The sequence below is a fragment of the Desmodus rotundus genome, chromosome 1 (genome assembly GCF_022682495.2).
Source record: "Desmodus rotundus isolate HL8 chromosome 1, HLdesRot8A.1, whole genome shotgun sequence".
NCBI lineage: Eukaryota > Metazoa > Chordata > Mammalia > Chiroptera > Phyllostomidae > Desmodus > Desmodus rotundus.
In genome coordinates this window covers 149,287,470-149,307,554 of record NC_071387.1, presented here as the reverse complement: position 1 = coordinate 149,307,554, position 20,085 = coordinate 149,287,470, and the positions used below count along the sequence as shown (strand labels likewise).

The 20,085-nt window shown below is 42.3% G+C and overlaps 1 protein-coding gene across 11 annotated transcripts in view; it reads left to right on the top strand.

Moving 5' to 3' along the window:
- Positions 1-20,085, top strand: part of CAST (calpastatin) — a 130,083-nt gene that overhangs the window by 82,420 nt on the left and 27,578 nt on the right. For 8 of the 11 annotated variants that reach the window (XM_045197883.3, XM_045197885.3, XM_045197884.3 and 5 more), the window contains 14 exons: positions 395-475; positions 1,100-1,138; positions 1,612-1,704; positions 1,829-1,918; positions 2,994-3,095; positions 6,286-6,369; positions 7,355-7,402; positions 8,671-8,766; positions 10,406-10,501; positions 14,637-14,735; positions 15,243-15,326; positions 17,608-17,658; positions 17,825-17,896; positions 19,711-19,812. In XM_045197883.3, coding sequence (XP_045053818.2) covers positions 395-475; positions 1,100-1,138; positions 1,612-1,704; positions 1,829-1,918; positions 2,994-3,095; positions 6,286-6,369; positions 7,355-7,402; positions 8,671-8,766; positions 10,406-10,501; positions 14,637-14,735; positions 15,243-15,326; positions 17,608-17,658; positions 17,825-17,896; positions 19,711-19,812 — 1,137 coding nt within the window. The remainder of the gene's footprint in view (positions 1-394; positions 476-1,099; positions 1,139-1,611; positions 1,705-1,828; positions 1,919-2,993; positions 3,096-6,285; positions 6,370-7,354; positions 7,403-8,670; positions 8,767-10,405; positions 10,502-14,636; positions 14,736-15,242; positions 15,327-17,607; positions 17,659-17,824; positions 17,897-19,710; positions 19,813-20,085) is intronic. The other 3 variants (XM_045197882.3, XM_045197886.3, XM_045197887.3) reach the window with 3 other exon arrangements.

The following is a 20,085-nucleotide window of genomic DNA, read 5'->3' as shown; positions in this document are numbered from 1 at the left end:
TATCTAACTTTTTGTAGAAATAACTATAGATCCGATAGAGTTAGGTATTGGTTATATAGACACTTATTGTTATTAACTGTACTTTTGTATGAATTGGAAACATCAATGGAATATATTTTAAATGAAATATATTTTAATATAGGAATCAAATTTAATATAGTGACTTGAATATTTTCTAGCATTACATATGGGTTAAGCTAATTAAATAAGGGAAAGTATTTGTGTAAACTTCGAATTTCAGAGTTGTGTAAAGTATTGACTTCTTCACGTTTTACATTTTATTTCAGTAGTTTCATAAATTGAGAATGACATAGTGCTTTGGCTTCAGAATAGGCATACAACATTCTCAACTAGTTAATTATATATTATCCCTGTGTGTGTGATTTTATTACAGGATCCTATGAGTTCTACCTACATAGAGGAATTGGGTAAAAGAGAGGTCACGATTCCTCCAAAATACAGGGAGCTTTTGAATGTAAGTTAAATAACCATTTACTTTCACTTTACCGTTTCCTTTTTGGTAATATAATCTTTATCACATCAATGTAGTCACCATTTTTTAAATTATGAAATACAATGAGGCATAGGAGGATGTCATTACTGTGGCACTTGCTGTATTAGTTCGCTAGAGCTTCCATAACAAAGAGTCACAGCCTGGCTGACTCAAACAACAGAAATACATTGTCTCGCAGTTCTGGTGCTAGAAGACTCGAATCACGGGGCTGGGCAGGGTTGCTTCCTTCTGAGGGCCTTGAAGGAAGATCTGTTCCAGGCCTCTCTCCTTGGTTTGTTGAGAGCTATCTTCTGTATATTTCTTCACATGGTCTTCTCTCTATGTGTATCTCTGGCCCATATTTGCCCATTTTGTAAGTACACTAGTTGCATTGGATTAGGGCTCATCCTAATGTCCTCGTGTAGCCTTAACCGCCCCTTTAAAGGCCCTATCTCCAAGTACAGGCACATTCTGAGGTACTAGGGGTTAGGACCTCAGCAATATGATTTTGGGGAGGACATAATTCATAACAGTCACAGAGCAACACATTTTGCTGATTATAAGGATTAATTTTGCCTTCTCAACATTATCAAATATTTGTTTCAGAAAACAGAAGGAGTCACGGGGCCTCCTCCAGACCCTCCGGTGAGTTTACAAAAATGTCTTCTAAGATACAAATGAGCACTTTTTATAGCTTTGGTTGGTGGATAGGGCTGTCCCGTGGCTAAAGTAATCTCTAAATCAGATGAAGTTTTCATGTGTTCGGAGGAAGCGGGTGAATGAGCGTGGGAGTTGTCTCGGTGCTCACTCGTTTCATACGGAGTTCTCTGGAGAGGAAGAAAAATGGAGTCAAGAAAGTTTCAGGGTAAAATAAATGTTAGGATATTCCCATTCTATTTTTATTAACATGTAATCCATTTAGAAGAAGGAACAGAAAGATACTATTGCAAAACCCATTCCCTTCTAAACACAGGCTTTCCTCTGAGTTACTTTATCAACAAGTCTCATACGGTGGTAAAGGACTTGCCAAAGTACATTCTTCCTTTGCTGGGTTTATACTCTGAATTTTTGCTTGAATAATCCCCCTGCGTTACCCATGGTGGTGCCTGTTTCTTTAGAGACCTGCCGGGCCCGATGAAGCCATCGATGCCTTGTCATCTGACTTCACCTGCAGCTCTCCTGCCCCTGGGGGAAAGAAAACTGAGAAGGAGGTATTCTTTTTAATGTTATTAGGGCAACTTGTTAGAAACCCTCTCAACTTGAAAACAACTTTTTAGTTCTGGTGTTTACATTTCCCTCATCTGTAAGTGTAATCTTTTGTCTTCTCTTTTTCAGAAGTCTACGGGAGAAGTGTTAAAAGCTGAGTCAGCCGGGGTAATCAAAAGTGCTGTTCCACCCCGTGAGAAAAAAAGAAAGTTGGAGGAGGTATAAATCATTACTTTTTTGAAAATAGCCGTGGTCTGTGAGACAGCAGCTGCTTTCCTGAGGCTGAGCTCGCTGATTCAGGACCACAGCGTCCTGAGGAGCATCTTTTCTCCCTGGGATCCGTGGGGAACAGTGAAACCAGTCACGGGGCTGTTCACCACCAGGCAGGTCTTCTGTGTTTCTCCAGATGCTTACAGGAGATTTCAGCAAATCCCTTGGTTGTGAATGAAGACTGTCCCGTCATTACAATACACAGAGGGCAGGACACCAAAGAAATTACACTCTTGGAACACAAAATCTTCAGCGTGGTCCCCTCAGGGAGTTCGAGCCCTGTGAAATCACTGGAGGGGTGGTGTTGTAGCCGCTCCCGCCCACCTCTCTTAGCCATAGTCAGCTCTGAGAAGTTCACGAATCCTGAAACGTGGTCCTCCCACGTTTCTGGGCTGGAAGAGAAAAACATGCCCCACTGCAAACAGTCCAGATAATACAAGCAACAGTTTCTTTCTGCGCGCCTCTGCCTCTCTCCTGCTGGAGCAGCAGTTTTTTTATCTGGCTGGCGGGGAGCTGCGAGAGCACCACACCCCTGAGAGTGGGCGTTCCTACACTGACAGCCTTTGGGCCTTCAGAGGAGAAGGCAGCCCGGCCACCTCAGCCTTCCCTCCTTCCCGGGCTTAGCTGCTTTGCCAAAGGACGAGGCTGCCAGAGGCATGTTTCGAAAAGGAAAGACAGGACAGTGAAAGTTGCTCTTGTGGCTTTTATTTTGATATGAGTGTTTTGTAATGGCATAATTATGGTTATAGTTATACTTCTAGCTTGCTAAATAAGAGGTGCAGTGTGCCCCTGGGGGCACTGTTACCGTAGCAACGTGGCTTGGCCCCCATTTTCACTCCCTGGTAAGTTCTCTATTATTTCTCTCTTTTGCTAGGTTTCTCATAAAATTGCCTTCCTGAAGTCCTTCTTCAATCCATGATTCATCTTTTAGATTTGAAATTTGTATATCACAAAGAAGTGGATCGATTGTTCAGGCTGAGGAAGGACACTCTTTTTAACGGAGAGAATTTTTCCTTTGTAACAGGACACAATGAGCGACCAAGCCCTGGAGGCTCTTTCAGAATCGCTGGGCCACCGGAAGTCCGAACCTGAGCTCGACCTCAGCTCCGTTAAGGAAGTCGACGAGGTGAGGACCTTAGAGTTCACATACAAAGCCTGCTGGTCGGCAGGTTACAAAACTAAATGTGCTGTGCATGTTTAGAATTTTTGCGCGACTTTTATTTGAGATTTAAAATGAACTACTCTTCATTCTGCCTTACTTTCAGGGCCTCTGGTTAGTTTAGATAGTTGTTGCTGGGGAGTTAGCAACCAAGAAGGATATCCGAGTATTTGTCCTGTAAACCATGTTGAATTTTAATATTTGAAATGAATGCTAATCTCCTTTGCCAATGCTTAAATGACACCTGACTAACCAAGATAACACGGGGGCAATGGCCTGGTACGGAATAGGTGTGTCTGCTCTTATGGAAGTTGGGAGTTTGTATTTTCAGAGGGTTTGGGGTACTTCTGTTCATAAGGAGAGAGGAAGATGACTGCAGATGGATGGGGAGAGCCCTCTTTTTATCGCTACGGGAAAAATGTTGAAAAGGTGTCTCAAATTGGAACAAAACCCATCAACAACTACCCTGTAACTGAAGCTGCCGCAGGTTGAGAACGTGACGCCGGGGAGTTATTGTCCCACACGGAACAAGATCCTAACAAGCATCAGCCAAAGCAGGCTCGTGTTTGGTGGAACAGAGTTGTGACATTAACTTACAGTTTTTAAACAATATTTAAACGGAGTTCTCTGTAGGAGAAAAGAGAAAGGAAGGAAGAGAGTTGCCCTGTGGACTTTTCTAGCGAGGTGGTGTACTGGGGGGCAGGCATGGAAGTGCAGCCTGGGGGCCCTTCAGAGCACCGGCTATCAGCTCCGCCTGGGGGGCTGGCAGGGGCTGCTGTCACAATGCCGCTGCCTCTGTGGTCACTTCCTGTTCTGAGTCACTGGGGAAGGTGAGTCTCACCTACTCCCAGCAGCTCTCCCTGAGTCTGGGACCACCCTGAGCAAAATGGGCCAGTTTCTGTCTTCGACTTTCCTGGAGGGCTCACCAGACGCAGCTTGGCGCGACAGGCTTCGCGAAGGCGAACACAAGGGAGCAGGGGAGGCAGTCCGTGTCCTCCGGGACCAAGTAAAGTATTGGGAAGAAAGGAAACTTTGGGCCTAGTTAAAGAACAAGTATTAATGGCCCCTGGACATGGACAACAGGGTGGGGATTGACTGTGGGAGCAGGGGGCCCGAGAGAGCAATGGGAGAAAATTGGGACAACTGTAATAGAACAACAATTTAAAAAAAAAACCCACAACGCGAGATGCACTTACATAGAGCAGCCAGATAGAAGCCCGTCTAAAGGAAAGCGGGTCCTGGGGGAACCCAGGAGGGGTGGTATGAGAGCAAGTCGAGCTGTGGTTGCACGGCAGTGAGCCAATTGCACTTTCGCCTCAGGCTCTTTACAGATAATTAGGGTGGTTTAATAAGACAGTAATTTGGGGAGGGAAGGTATAAACATAAATCCCAGGACAAAAAGAGGCTTAGAGTGACTAAACTCAGATGTAAAAAAATTAAATAAGTTATTAAGTTGAATTTTTACTATGTGATGGTGAATTCATTACTTCCTGGATGCTGTGACAAGGCTCAGGAAGGGCGTATTCATGAAGGAGTTCACAACCGCTCCAGTACCTCCCATGCTAGAGAGCACTCTGAGGAGAAACTGCACAGTGCTTCAGAGTAGGGGTCCATGCCTACTTGGCACTATTTTAAGGTATCATAACATAAAATAATATTTACACTGATTCCTTATTAGTAATCTTCCCCATTTCTGTGTGTGGTTATCTAGTCTATTTCAATTCAGTAGGTATTTCCTAGATATCTCCTTCCAACGGGGAGGAGGACAGGGAAAAGGGAGGCCAGCTTGCTTGCCCACCACTCACCTTTTGCTGTGTATGGTGGTGGAGGGGCTGGAGGCCCCACTGAGGTGAGCTTCACCCATGGTCCAGTTCCTAACAGGCCACGGACTAGTACCAGTTTGCGGCCCGGGGATTGGGGACCCCTGATTTAAAGTATATAAAGATCAAAAAGGAATAGAAAGGATCTAGCTGTGCGTGTAATCTTTGTTGTGAGGAGGACTGAGTGGAATGGAGAGGACAGTATTTCCAAACAGGTGACCTTGACTTTCGTGCAGGTGTTTTATAGGCAGAGGCCTTACCAATGTGTGAACTGAGGAGTTGCACTGCATAATAGGGCTCCCTCTGTATCTGCAGTGGAATATAACTGGAAATGTTGGTGGGGGGGAGCTTTTATCGGTTATTGAGAGATGTTATTCTATAGAACAATCAAACTGCAATTCTGAAGCCTAGAAGAGTGCCTGGTTCATTAAAGTGCTTAATAGATATTTTTAAAATTAATCAGTTAACTAATCATCCAATGGAGAACTACAGTCTTAGACTGAGATGTAGGTGGAGCAGTGGGTTGAACTGGAATTTGCTAAGTGACACCAGCCCACCCTTTTGTGCCCAGGAGTTCCAAAACTTAAATCTATGCCTTGATATAGGTACAAATTGTTAGCTATCATGGAACTTTGCATACTCACCAATTGTTTAAATTGCAAATGTTCTACCTTAGAAGCCAGGGATCTATTATAGAACTGCTGTACACCTTTATTTGTAATGGAGTTGGCTGTTCATGGTTCATTAATCCAGTGAAGTCCTGGTGTTATTGAAGGGGGTCCTTGTACTAATAGAAGAGGTAAAGCCAAATTGTCCGTGGATCAGCCAAGACTTGCCATGGGCTGCTCTCCCATTTCTGGGCTGGGGTCCCCATTCACGAGACAAACTTCTCTCCCCTGGAGATAACTGCCTCAGTGAGTAAGAAAGATGAAGGCTGTTAAAGTAATCGCAGCTAACTTCTGCGCTGTGCCTAACTGTCTCGGAGGATATTGTATTTCCTTTCTTCTGCTGATCCTTACAGGTCAGTAGCCGGGTAAGGATCACTGGCAGCCCCTTGTATAGCTGGAGAAACTGAGCAAAAGAAAGGCTACGTGGCTCCCCCGGTTGTGCAGCACCCCCGCAGGGGGCCTGGCTGTGCTGTTTCTCCTCAGTCACCCCACCTGCTGCCTTCCTCAAAGCCACTGACCGTGGCCTCTGCCTTGTAGTGGACAAGCGCATACAGACACTTTTATCCGATTTGGTCTTCTCTACAACACCCATGTAATACATAGAGTGATACCATCTCATTTTACATGTATTATCCAAATGTTTCTTATTCTTCTCTCCACTTTCATCAGGCAAAAGCCAAAGAAGAGAAACTAAAGAAGTGTGGTGAAGATGACGAAACAGTCCCGTCAGAGTACAGATTAAAACCAGCCACGGTACGTTGTCAGCCTCGGCGCACAGCAGCAGCGCACACATGTGACTTGCCATCCGGCTTTGGGCGTCCGTCCCCCTTACGCTTATGGACGTGTCCGTCCTGGTTCACATACTCACTTTGAAAACCCTGAATGCTTTCTGCTCTGCTCTCTACACTTGAACCCTGTAAGGGGCGGTTTCCTAAGTTGTGATCACATCTTTATTACAATTCCCACAAATTCAAGTGTTTCCACTATAAACAATGCCTGACATGGACGCTTAACCCTAGAGCAGAAGGAACAATTTGGGAATAACTTTATTCTCTCCCTGCTGTATGGGTAAAGCACCATAGCTCGAAGTGGTGGATTTGAACGCACAGCTGTTTGTCAGGATCCTCAGCTGAAGTTTTGTGGGGTTTGGTTTGAGGTGAGGTGAGGCTGGTGAACTAACTCCTGTAATTACATCTGTAATTTATCTTTGATATAATACACCTAAACGTATGACAGAATATAGCGTGATTCTCGTAAGTTCATAGATGGAAAGGTTTTTTTTCCTTTTTAGAAATATTCTAAGTTGTGAAATGTCATATCCAAAATAAATAAAATAAAACAGTATTTTGGGAATAATATCTACCTCTTTAACTGGGTTGGAGAATTGGGGCTTTAAAAAAAATCTTTCATTAATGTAGCTGCACCTTTCTTGCTAAAGATATTTTAAAATTCTGTTTTTCTGTCAAATAGATGAAATTTTTAAAGCAACTTTTAAAGAAAAGTAAGCAAGCATTATATTTGATATTTGGTCTTTTGATTTTTACATCTCAAATCTTTATTCTGATACTTTATAAAAGATAAATCTGAAATAGATAAATAAATGTTTATCTGAAAATGATAAATATTAGGAAAAAAATACTCTCCTCTCGTATCCTGGAATTCCCCAAGACAAACTTAATGGGACATGCAAACAAAATTTTCTATTTCATTTTCAATGAATTTTCAATTTCATTTACAGGATAAAGATGGAAAACCACTACTGCCAGAGCCTGAAGAAAAATCAAAGGTTGGGAGATGAGTTTTTCTGGATACTTTAAAACAATGGAACTGTGAAGTACAATTAGATGATTTTGGCAGACAGGATTTCACCATGGAGGCTTGACACACTGCCCCAGTGTGAAGGAGAGGGAGCTCCTGACAGCAACACCGGGCTCCGAGCTCTGACTCCTTTTCACATTCTTTAATTATGTTCCTCAAGGATTAACACTAGACTATTACAAATTTCTAGGTGACATTCGCTGAACGTTAGGAGCTAATGGCAAGTGGGCCCTTGAATTAGATTGTTAACATGTAGAGCTTGACTCTAGTTACAGCAGCAAGTACTCTAATGACCGTACACTGCCATCGCTCCAGCTGGTGTCCACCAGGGTGGTTGCCCATCATGTTAACACTGAGCGACATTTATCAGTCATTTACCACGTGCCTGACCCTGCGCTCGATGCCTTTCATATGCTATCTCGTTAAGTCCTCGCGGAATGAAGAAGGCGCTATTATTATTCCCATTTTACAGATGAGGAAATGGAGATGCAAAAAGATTTTACAAATAGCCCAAGGTCTCACAGCTAGGAAATAAATAGCAAGGCCAAGACTCCAAACTCAGGCTGCCTAACACTGGGGCCCAGCTTTGATGACCCATGTAATTCTGTCTTGGATTACTGTTACTAGTCAAAATCTCCACATGCCCTAAACAAATACTAGACCTCACCTGAAGGAACTAGGGATAACAGATTTCCTGCCCAAACCCCACATAGGAATAGGAGAGGAGGGCATGACCTATTCTTCCTCTGACTTATTCAGAAGGGAAGCCATTAGGAAGTAGAAAAACAATCACAAAAGAAAAAAAAACCATACACATCTTCATTGGAAAGAACAGGCAATTTTACTTGAACAAAATTACTTTGTAATTGAGGTGTAAGGAAAACTTTAAATAAACCATTAATATTTTTGTGGTACTGAGGTGTTTAATATTCCTTATTTATAGCACAACATTTGTATTACACTGATAAATGAAAAGCCCTGTATTAATTAGCTTTTTTAGATCCCAAAGTGGAGGGATGGGCAAAAGTAGGTTTGCAGTGGTTTGTAGGGAAAATAATTCAGTGATTAATAAATCATAAACAACAATAAACTTTGTGTTTCATATACTCACATACTACTTTTGCCTCATCCTCTATGGCCAAATATGCATTAGCCAGAAAAAAATTCTTTATGAAAACTTATTTAACAAAGTAAAAAGTAGTCACTTCATAATACACAATGTCTCTTATATTTCAGCCCTTGAGTGAGTCTGAACTCATTGATGAGCTTTCAGAAGACTTTGACCAGGCCAAACGTAAAGAAAAACAATCCAAGCCAACTGAAAAAACAGAAGTATGTTTCTAAAATTCAGTCTCTGGTTTTGCTTGCTTTTTAATGTTTTTCTGTAATCTTAAGAATGTGAGACCAGCAGTATTTCAGCATGAAGTGATTGATATAAAGGCTCCTTTTGCCACCTTTTCCTACGTGCAGTGTTTGTCTTGCCTCTTTCTGAATGCGCTTTCTTTCCCCAAGCTGACCCCGACTTTCTTGCAGTTTAAATCCTGTAATTACTGTGTCAGGAAAGCATCCACACCCACGCTTTCCCTTCTATTCCTGCCTCTGTAACTGTCGCCTTCAAGTTGTCACCACTCACCTGCAGGTGGCAATGGCCTCGATCTTCAGTCTCCTTCCGGTCAATCCCATGTGTCCATCAGTTATTCTTTCTCCAGCAGGCTTGTAGTCACATCGCTCCCCTGCTCCAGTCCTCAGGAGCTTCCCATTCCCCACAAAAGCAAAGTTTCTACTAATGTGTTCTGGTCCGAGCTTCCTTCTCTACCAAGGTGCGTCCCCACGTCACTAAACTAAGTGTGTGTCTCCATGGCCTTTCTCACAATGGTTCCTTCTGTCTGGAATAACCTTTCCCTCTAATTTTAGATCAGCTGAAATCTTAGTCATCCCTTTAAGGCTGTGCTAAAATATGGCCTTTGTCCCCTCAAACCTGGCCAGCCTTGCAAGTCTTACGAAGCAGAATATAACATGCCGGGGAGGCTGTGGTTCTTTCTTCATATGTCCCTGTTAAGGCATTTGTTGCAAACAAATTTTTAGCTCTTGGTCCTTCTTTACATCTTATATTTATACATAGTTTTAAATAGTAAATTCTTTGAAAGAAGAAATTATAGCCTATAACACTGAGCAACATTGTTATTGCACATAGTATAGACTTCCATAAATGCCTGGCTTTAAACTGCTTATTTGAAATTTCACCTCGTGATAAAATAAGACAGTACAGTGGTTCTCAAACTCCATCGTGTACCAGGATCACTGAGGGTTTATTAAAACAGATGCTGGGCCCTAACACCAGAATTAGTGTGTTGGTGTGGGGCCCAAGAATGTGCATTTCTGACAAGTTCTCTAGTAATGCGGAGGCTCCTGGCCCGGGGACCACGCTGGGAGAACTCCTGGGATAGGGTTACTGCTGCGCATTTGTACATAGCTTTATATTTACACTGTACATGGTGCTTTTCAATATATAAAAGTGATGTCTTTATAGAAAATATTACATTGTGTTATGTAATTAATATATTATTATATGATGATTAGTAATAAGAAACAAAAACAAGAATAGTTTCTAAAATGTACAGAGTCTACTGTTCCAGGAACCACGCAAAACACTTCGCGTGTTAGCCCAGTAGAGCCCCACATCACCCTTGAGATGTAGGTGCTACTAGTGTCCTCATTTTTCAGATGTGGCAACTGAGTCTCAGAGAGGTTAAGTAACCTGCCTAAGGCAAGAGGCAAACCTAAGTTGAAATAATGGTGACCAAAGGGGTTTAGCCTGCCTTGACTTATTTACTGTTCAGCGATCTTAGGCATCCGAGAAAATCAGGCTCACAGCATGTAATACAAGCAGCGTATTGTTGATTCATCATTGTTCAGTGTTACGAACCAGATATTTCGGAAAATTCTTCATCGTGCCTGCTTCTCTCCACAGGACTCTCAAGCAGCCGCCCCGGCTCCTGGGGAAGAGGCGGTGCCTCGGGCCTCCCTGTGTAGTGTACAGTCAGCACCTCCCAAGCCGGCGCCCTCGGTGAGTGCACTGAGAAATGTCCCAGGAGAGGAACGTTCTTCCTCCTGAGTATTTTCTGCCCTGTGCTCTAACATGTTATTTTATTCTGACAAAATAATAAAATCACTTAGCTCTAGCAACTACTATTTGGGGACTTCAGGGTATGCTAGAAATTCAGGCTATATTTGATTTTTTTTTATTATCCTCGCCCTGCTTACTGATTTTAGAGAGAGGGGAAGGGAGGGAGAGAGAGAGGGTGAGAAACATCAATGTCAGAGAGAAATATTGATCAGTTGCCTCTTGTAGGCATCCCGATCCCACAACCTAGGCATGTGTCCTGACCGGGAATTGAACCCACGGCCTCTGAGTTTACGGACGACACTCCAGCCAACTGAGCCACACTGGCAGGGCTATATTTAAAGTTTTAATGAAATTACTGCAAGTTCTGTTTTTCTTTCACCTCCTGAAATTCTTTCTAGTTCCTCAGCTATTGAAAGTAATCATGCTTTTTTTCATTCCTACATTTTCCAGCCTATCTGGAATTCTCAAACAGCCCAGTATTACCTTTTCCTGACTCTCCTGGTGGAAAAGTCTGCACCAATATCATCACGACCCACCCACTCCCACCTGAAGGGGGGATGGACTGACTCAGTTCCTTCCCTTTTTCATTCCTTGCCTCTCTTTCCTTTCTATCTTTTGGATGAAGTGTGATATTTAACTAGTTGAATTTTGCTTCTTTTTGAACTTGGTAGCCGACAGAATCTGACTCAGAGAATCCCATCGGTGGAATATGTTCATTAAGCCAGACTTGGTGGCTGTGTGCTCTGAATAGCCATCTTGTTCTAGATGCTTTAAAATGTCTTCTAATTAAATGTTCACAGGGACACAGTAAAATTTAATTCTCTCTCTATTATAGATGAGGGAAATTAACCTCTGGATTGACCTTGAACAACTCTCTTAGCCTGTCAGAGCCTCAGCTGAGATGAAAATATGGCTCCTTCCCTCAGCTGCCTTCAAGTCTAGTGTGGATTTGGGTCAGATCTGAAGCTTATAGTGCAACTTGAGCACGCATATGGAGAAGGGGCAGAGGGACTGTGGGTGCCTCATTCTCCAGGGAGAATTAGGAAAGGCTTTTGGGTAATGGGCAGTATCACACTGAGAGGTGGGAGTAGGGCTGTTTGGATGGGGAGACCAGTGAGCCGAGGAAAGGCCAAGCACAGAGGCGGGAGGCACTTGGTATACTTGGGATAAGTGCATTTAGTGGTCTGAGAAAAGAGGGCCTCAAAGAAGGTGTAGGGCAAGTATCCTGGGTGCCCTGAAGTGGCTGCTTCCTGTCACGATGTTCTTGATGCCAACTGCAAGTCCCCTCAAAGTCCACGGTCTCCCTCCTGCCTCACATAGGACTTGACCCCCTTTCTTTGAGGTTTCAGGGTACTCTCTAGAAACCTTTACGTTGTGGGAGCCAGGTCGCGGGGGAAAGACCAGGAGGGAGGAGGGAACCGGTGAAGAGACTGGTGTAGGAGCAGAGACAGAGATTGAGATGAAAAAGGTAATAGCCACCATTCCAGGGCAGAACTCTCGTGACCTAAGCATGTTTCGTCTACTTGTCATGCCAAGTAGACGGCCAGGGCCTCAGAGGGCTCTGATAGCTCCTTTCCAACTTTACCGTGACTGTGGAGTCAGGCATTGGATATTTAGTGCTCAGGAAGAGACAGAGCTCTTGTTTTTCCATTCTCTGACCTCCTTTCCTGGGCCTCTGTGCCACCAGCTCTGGTTACCGCGGTTGCCAAGATTACAGTCACTGAGGTTTGTTGGCATTTCTGGGATTATGACACCCTTGGAAACCAGAGAGGATGGCTGCAGAGTGTGGTAAAGGTCAGAGGACTCAATAAAGCTCAAGGATCAGTGAGCAAAAGCTACAAAGACCAGAGGCAGGAGGTGAATGCATGCCCTGTGGGGTTATTGTTTGTATAAAAAGGAAGTTTATTGAGAAAATTCAGAGATCCAAGTTCTAGCTCTGAATATGACAATGTGAAATACTATAGAAATAGAAGTTTTAGTCCTTAGTCCTATTTCCAGATTCCTTAGTGCTTAAGACTGCTGCTGCTTCCCTGAGCTTTTCCAATTATTTCACTTACTTATTTTTCATTAAAGTTATTGGAGTGGCATTGGTTAATAAAATTACATAGGTTTTAAGTATACAATTCTATCACACATCATCTGTATTCTGCATTGTGTGTTCACCACCCAAAGTCAAGTCTCCTTCCATCACCATATATTTGACCCCCGTTACCCTTTACTAATCCCAGCCCCTTCCCTCTGGCGACCACCAAACCGTGTCTGAGTTGTCTGTGTTTCTGGTGTGTTCATTTGTTGCTTTCAGTTTTATATTCCACACATGAGTGAAATCTCGTGGTTCTTGACTTTTTCTGTCTGACTTATTTCACTTTGCATGATATCCATCCATGTTGTTGCAAGTGGAAGTATTTCATCTTTTTTTAAAGGCTGAAAGTCACTTATTTCTTAAGCTGAATGGCACAGGCATGGGAAGCAGTGGATTCCAAAGATTCTATAGCAGAGAGGAGAAAACAGAAGTAGAGTGTGAGCAGGTATCTGGGATCAAGACTCATTGCTTGGCTAAGATTTGGAGGTCACTGCAACTCTTGCAATATAGATATAATCCCAAACCAATTAGATGTATCAGTGATGTTTGTTGCTCTTGGAATAAAATCTCTGCAGTGTCCAACCACTAGATGGTGATAAATCACTTTCCACGCAAGCTCCCTTTCCTCTGTGGTGATTATTTCCTTTTGCAGTGCAGCTTAGCAGAAAAACAACTTTTCTTATTTGGAGTGATGGCCAAGCTATAAAAGAGGAAGAGACAGTCCCAGTGTGAGCTCATTATGACTTCTATGATAAGAGTAAACTTTGAGACTGTTGCGGGACTTTCACATATTTGACCAACAGCAGGAACTGCATTGATATCACAACCTGGTCCCCACACAATAGAAACAACTTTTGTTAATGGTACTTATCTTCGTTATGTAAGATGTGTTGTTTTCTAGTCTAGTCTTCCATTAAAAAAAAGTCCTGGCCATAAACTTTAAGTTGATTTTATGAGCCACTAATATATGGATCATGACCTGCGGTTTGGAAGAAGCCAGGTCTATTCCTTGTAGCCCCAAAGATAGTTTCTCCTTTGTTTCCCTTTATACCACTTGTGCTCCATGTTCATCCAGCTTCTTCATTTGATCTTAGCCAGAAGGCCAAGAAGCGATTTCCATTCAGCTTCTTTTAAAGTACCGGCGTGGCCAGAGCTCACTGCATCTCGAGGGGAGCACATTTCATTTTGAACAGCCGGGCCACAGGTTGTCATTGTGCACGTATGTTAGTGAGTCCCCGGCGTCCACCACGTTAGTGTGAATCCACCTTGACCAGGAGAAGCAGCTGGAAAATGCAGGCCCCTGAGCCTCCGCAGAGACTCAGCAGGGGCCGCCTCCTCTGGGTGCCAGGCCGTTTCACAGAACATGGAGAAGAATGCCCTCTGCTGGCTTGTCCGGAAATCTTCCCTGTGCCACCTGAAGAACAATCACGAGAAACCGCTTCTCTCTGCTTCCCTGGCGATAGCATTCTCGGAGCCACACCCTTCTGTTGTCATCTCACGTCCCTGCCGAAGTGGTGGTTAGAGCTCAGCGCCAGGGTATCAGTTACACGCACTTAATGCTTAATGTAGGAAACTTGCTCTAATTTTTAACATTTTAGGTATTTTACACATAGATTGTAATTCTATGTTTATAGAATTATCAACTATATTCATAGTTGATAATTTAAATCATTAAAAGGTAACATGTGCTTCTTATCTAGGCCTGATATAAAGATATGCTCTTCTAATTTGTTTGAGGTAGTCTCTTTAAAAGGAGGCATTGGCCCTGGCCAGGTTGGCTCAGTGGGTTACAGTGTTGTCCCGATACACCAAGGTTATGGGTTGGATCCCTGGTCAGAGCACATATAATAATCAACCAATAAATGCATAAATAAGTGAAACAACAAATCTGTCTCTCTCCTCCCACTGTCTCTCAAATCAGTACATTTTTAAAAAGTGTGGAAGTAGGTATTAACCACCTACTTAGTGAATCCCCTGGTGTACTCTGAGCAGGACATGGTGCCGGATGATGCTGTGGAAGCCTTGGCTGGTAGCCTGGGGAAACGGGAAGCAGATCCAGAAGAGGGAAAGCCTGTGAAGGACAAAGTCAAGGTAACGGCAGCTCAGATACTTCTAGAAAGTAACTATCATTGATCACTCTTAGTCCCCAAATAAGTTAGTGGTATTTTTAAAAAATATCTCCCACTACACACGACCAACTGGCTATCTCTGTTACTGTGCACACCCGCTTGCTAAGCTCAGCCGGAGCGAGCGAGCATCCGCGTTCAAGCGCAGCAGTGGACGGTCAGCACGCACGTAGCACAGTTCTGAGGCTCCCCTTGTCCCCCTGCATCCCTGTTGCGGAGGACTCAGGAGAGAAGTGGCAGTTGCCTACTGCTCCTCAGGATGTCTCTTAGTCCCGCAGGCTTAGTGGTGGGGTCTGAGCCAGCCAAACCAGGATACAGTGCGAAAGGGTAAGGGGCTGTAGGGTTTCAACACCTATGGTCATACGTACGTTCTAACCTATGACAGTATGTTTACCTCACCTTTAGTCGTTCAGGCATCCACTCTATGGAGAAAAGATGTATTAACAATGAAAATGGTACAACTTGTATTTAGGAGAAGGCCAAAGAAGAGGATCGTGAAAAGCTTGGTGAAAAAGAAGAAACAATTCCTCCTGACTATAGATTAGAAGAGGTCAAGGTAAGTAGGCTGGGGTATTTTTCTGCCTGATTTTAATTCATACTGAATTCTCCATACACAAAGAAGGGACATGGGAGCAAACCTAGAATATAAAGATCTTCTCTCTTAATATTTCAAACACCAAACAGTGCTGGTCCACTAATGCCCAGTTAGCGCACCGGATACAAAGCGAAACTATTCCTAACTGGCCTTTGACTCCTCCCTGAAGTGAAAGAAACCTAATGTCTCCCTGAGCTACCTAACGTTTCCTGGCTACTGCAATACCTGAAATAAGAAAACTCAGAAAACCTTTATAGAGACAGGACAAGGAAAATGAAGGACAGTCCTATGAGAAGAAATGGGCAACCTTTAGACGCGAAGAAAAACTAAGAGTGCCGTATTCTGTGTTTTGAATGTACGGATTGTTCAGAACAAGTGACGCAGGGGAGGCCCTGTGGTGAATCTTGTAGTTTAAGTGCAGCCACTCGATCGGGGCGGAGGCGTGGACCACAGAACGGGTGTCAGCCATCTTCTTGACGCTCCATCATTCTGGGGGATATTCGCTCAACCTCATTAACAATTCAGGAAAATCAAACTGCTGCTCCTCTTGCTCACCCACGTACACTAGCCCATTTGTGTGGCAAGCATGGGAATTCTGCTGAGCACTCCCAGATGAAAAATTTACTATTCTGCTTGCCTCTGCATCTCACAGTTCAGTTGAAAACGGCATTTCTATTAATTTGGGCTCCTGTGTGTGCTGTTGCAAGGCTTTCAGAGAGCTTCTGTGGGCCACACGTCCTGTCCCTACTCACCCCCGCCCCATTTCGTAAAGGCAGGTAGCTCTCTTCCTAGTAGGAATTGGTTGCTTACTCTCTCCCTTTGCTGAATTTTAGTAGCAGTTTTTAAGGAAGCAGTTGATTGACTTTCCCTGACTACTTTATTCTGTGGTGGTTTCATCCTTTATTTAATATTTTCATGGGGGTTGGTTTGACTGATTTTTTTAAATCCTATACTGTTATTTATCAGCTATGCTCACATCAGGCCTCTTCAGTGAGATTCAGTTCCCTGGGGGTGGCCCACCAGGTTCCCCTTCCAGACACAGAGTGACTTCAGTTTGAGCATGGAGCAGATGTGTCCCTGATGGTCCTGTGTATCACTTGGGAAATTTGCTGCCTTTGTAGCTAAGAGGGGTATCTATATTTTAGGGTTCAAGACAGGGCGTGCATACCAGACGGCTATTGTTGTGTTGGCAGTTGTCATTTTTAAAATCTGACGATCTAAGGGAAGAGAGGCCAGTGCCCCAGACTAATAGTAAGGTGTGGCATGTTTTAAAAATTCTTGTTGCCCACTGGTTGAAAGTGCAAATCACTGCTCTAAACCACTTCACCTCTTCAGATTTTAAATAAACCAAACAAAAGTCACCTTGACCAGTTTATCAGGAGAAATAAATATATATATTTTTTATATTTATATAGTGCAGTTATAAATTTATATATCTATATAGTACATATTATATACACACCCTATATTACTATATATTCCATATATATATGTACATATATATATAAACATGGCTTTGCACTTATTTATTTTTGTATATGTGGATAAATGGGATTTACCATTTATTTATAAATTTTTTACTACAGAGTCACAACAACATTGATTTTGTCCTGTTACTCAGAAGTGGCACTTAGAGTCATTAGAAGCTTGGCATCATCTCAGCCATAAGTTTCAGAGCATCCTACCCACAGGATGAGCTCCCTGAGGGCAGGGACTTTGTCTATCCCAGTTTCTGTGGTATTCCTAGTGTTTACTGAGGGGCTGGGCATGGAATCAGTGCGCATTAACTGCCCACATTACCTATAAAGTTATATATTACATACACATACTATAAAGTTAACCAGCTTTTCCCAAGCAACTTTTGCAAAGCCCGCCACCCCCCAGGCTCATCCCTGTGCTCCCACGGTGTCCGGCCAGTGCCCCGCACAGCTCCACGTGCCACACTGCATGAGCTGTTCACATGTTTTTGTCTGGCACTAGTTAGCGGGCTTCTGAGGTCACAAGCCATGCCCAATCTGCTCGGGAGCCCTTGTGCCTAGGGAATGCCTGTTATATGTGAGCTGTGTGTTACCATGAACTAATTAGGGCCTATTCTCTGGGCAGAGAGTCTGTTTTTTGCAATGATGAATCTAATTGACAATGTACTTCAACATCGTATATACCCTGCTAAATATTCATAAGGGGTCATGCTTAGGATAAATGTGAAATGACCCAATGCTGTATTTTTTCTCCTCCTGGATAGGACAAAGATGGAAAACCACTCCTGCCAAAAGAGTCCAAGGAATCGCTTCTAGTAAGCAAGCCTGTTTTCTCTGAGTATATCTTTCTCATTTGCCCTAACTGTAATTCAGGACGGGCAGAGCTTTCTTTTTAATGAGTCGATCAGCGTATGAACAGTGACACCGTTCTGAAGATGAGGCAAATGAGGTGGTGTTTGATTCGTTTCCTGGTTCTTGCAGCCCTTGGATGAAGACTTCCTTCTTGACGCCTTGTCCAAGGACTTCACCGGGCCCCCACACACTGCATCACTGGTAAGTCTGAAACTCCTGGTTTTATTTCCTCACTTTTAGAGTGGCAGAAAGGAATGGGAACTTATGGCTTAGACTATGACTGGGGGCTGAGGAAACAGTCACAAAATTAATGGCCCTCAGCCCACGGTAACCGTTAAAAATGTGCTGTGTCAGGAAGTTTGGTTCCAGCCCAGGGAATATTTTCAAAAGTGTAACTAGTTAAACCAGGACACACCTATTCCATAAGTCCACCTATGAAAAGAGAATTTAAAATTGGGTTTGTCTAAAAGTACTTCTTAGATACCTTTACCAGTTGATTTTCTGCAGTTTGGTCATTTTCCAAATTACCTCTAGGGAAACCTACCTTCCTGTGGAATAGATAGCCCCTCAAAAGGAATTCTGTTACTAGAAAGCTTGGGAAATGTTGGGAAACAATAAGCAGGTTTCTTAACTGTAGGAGTTTTAGGGCTTTCTATATGCAAACATTGTAAGTCTGTGGGGGTTCCCAAACTTAGGTTCTGCAGAACCTTTCTCTTTGGGGTCTGGATCGTTCAATCCCATGTGGACAATGGCCTGGAAAATACATGTCCCTTGAGGAACAGAATAGGTGACAAGCAGAAAAAAAATGATTCCTTGGAGTTACCTGAAGTTTTTGCTCTCACATTTTGTAGATATTATGTATGCTGTGTATATTAGTAACAGATTAGAAAATATAATTATCTCATGAGATGTCAGACTTATATAAAGAAAACAGCAATAGAAGAAATGTTTAAAAAAACAAGACCATGAAGAAATTAAAATCCATATATCTAAGACAGTTTGACTAAATGTCTTAAGAATGGTGACAATTATTTCCAGTCATTTTATAAGTTAATATTTTTATTAAAATAAATAGCAATAAGTTATTTGATGTGACTCAAAATTATTCTGAAATATTGAATTTATTGAATTCAATAAATATTGAATTCAATATTGAAATATTGAATATTGAAAAATGATGCATAAAAATATGAAAAAATAATGAAAATTATCTTTCACTCTTTTTAGGGAAGATTAACCTAACAAAACATTGGGCTTTCTTATACAATAATGGTAAAAAAAAAAAATACAGTTCTGATTCAGAAAGCAAAGTTACAGGTCTATGGAAAAAGAAATCAAGAAATGAACATAAATGACAGATTTGGTATATTTTTTAAATGAAAGGAAAAAAATTGTTTCGGAAAGATTCTGGAGAAATAGGTTATTTAACATTAAGAAAAAATAATAAAACAAAACTTACACCATATAGCAAGTAACATAGTACATTATTATACCTAATATGTTATCAGAATTTAAAATATGTGATAAATACCTGACTTGGGTGAGCAAGGCCATGGGAAACAGCCTGCTCATTCATTGCTTTTAGCAGGATAAATCCCTAGCAACTTCAAGAGGGCAGTTTGGCGGAACATAGCTAACACCAAAGAAAGAACCACCTCTGGAACTTTGATTCAGGGAAACTAAGTACCAAGAAGAAGCTGAAAAACTGCAAACAACCTAAATGTACAACACGAAATGTGTAACAAACCATGAACTCTGTCATTAGATTGTTAAACAGAGGTTAGAATAATAAATAGGAATAGGAAATTGTGGAAAATAATAACGTGGAGTAAGAAATAGAATAGAAATTGCTCTTAAGATTCACTGTTACTAAGTGTCCATTTGGATCAAGAGAATTAATAATCATACAGCTATATTAAGAGCTGTATTTAAATGATGGCAATGTAGACATAATTTTGTATATAACATATTAATGAATAAAATCTCTCCTTTTTTTTTAAAAAAAAAAACAAAAGCCCTTTGAACATGCTAAACTTTCAGCTGCCGTCTCTGAACTGGTTTCCCAAACCCCAGCTCCAGCCACCCAATCTGCAGGCCCACCCCCTGACACTTCTTCGGTAAGCAACATATTTTGTAAATGTTTATTTTTACAGCAGCAACAACAACAAGAAGAAAGAAAACAGGATTCCTGCTTTAGTGTAAATAGAAACAAACAAAAATTGTTAGGAACATCGGGCACCTTCAGAAGAAGTAAGACTAGCAATTTAGGGAGATGGCAGAATATCAAAATGGTTAAATGAAATAGTGTATGTGAAAATATTTACACACAGTCGTGAAACTTAAATTGTTGCTTTATTAGAATTGAAAGTGCAACGTGCAATGCATATATA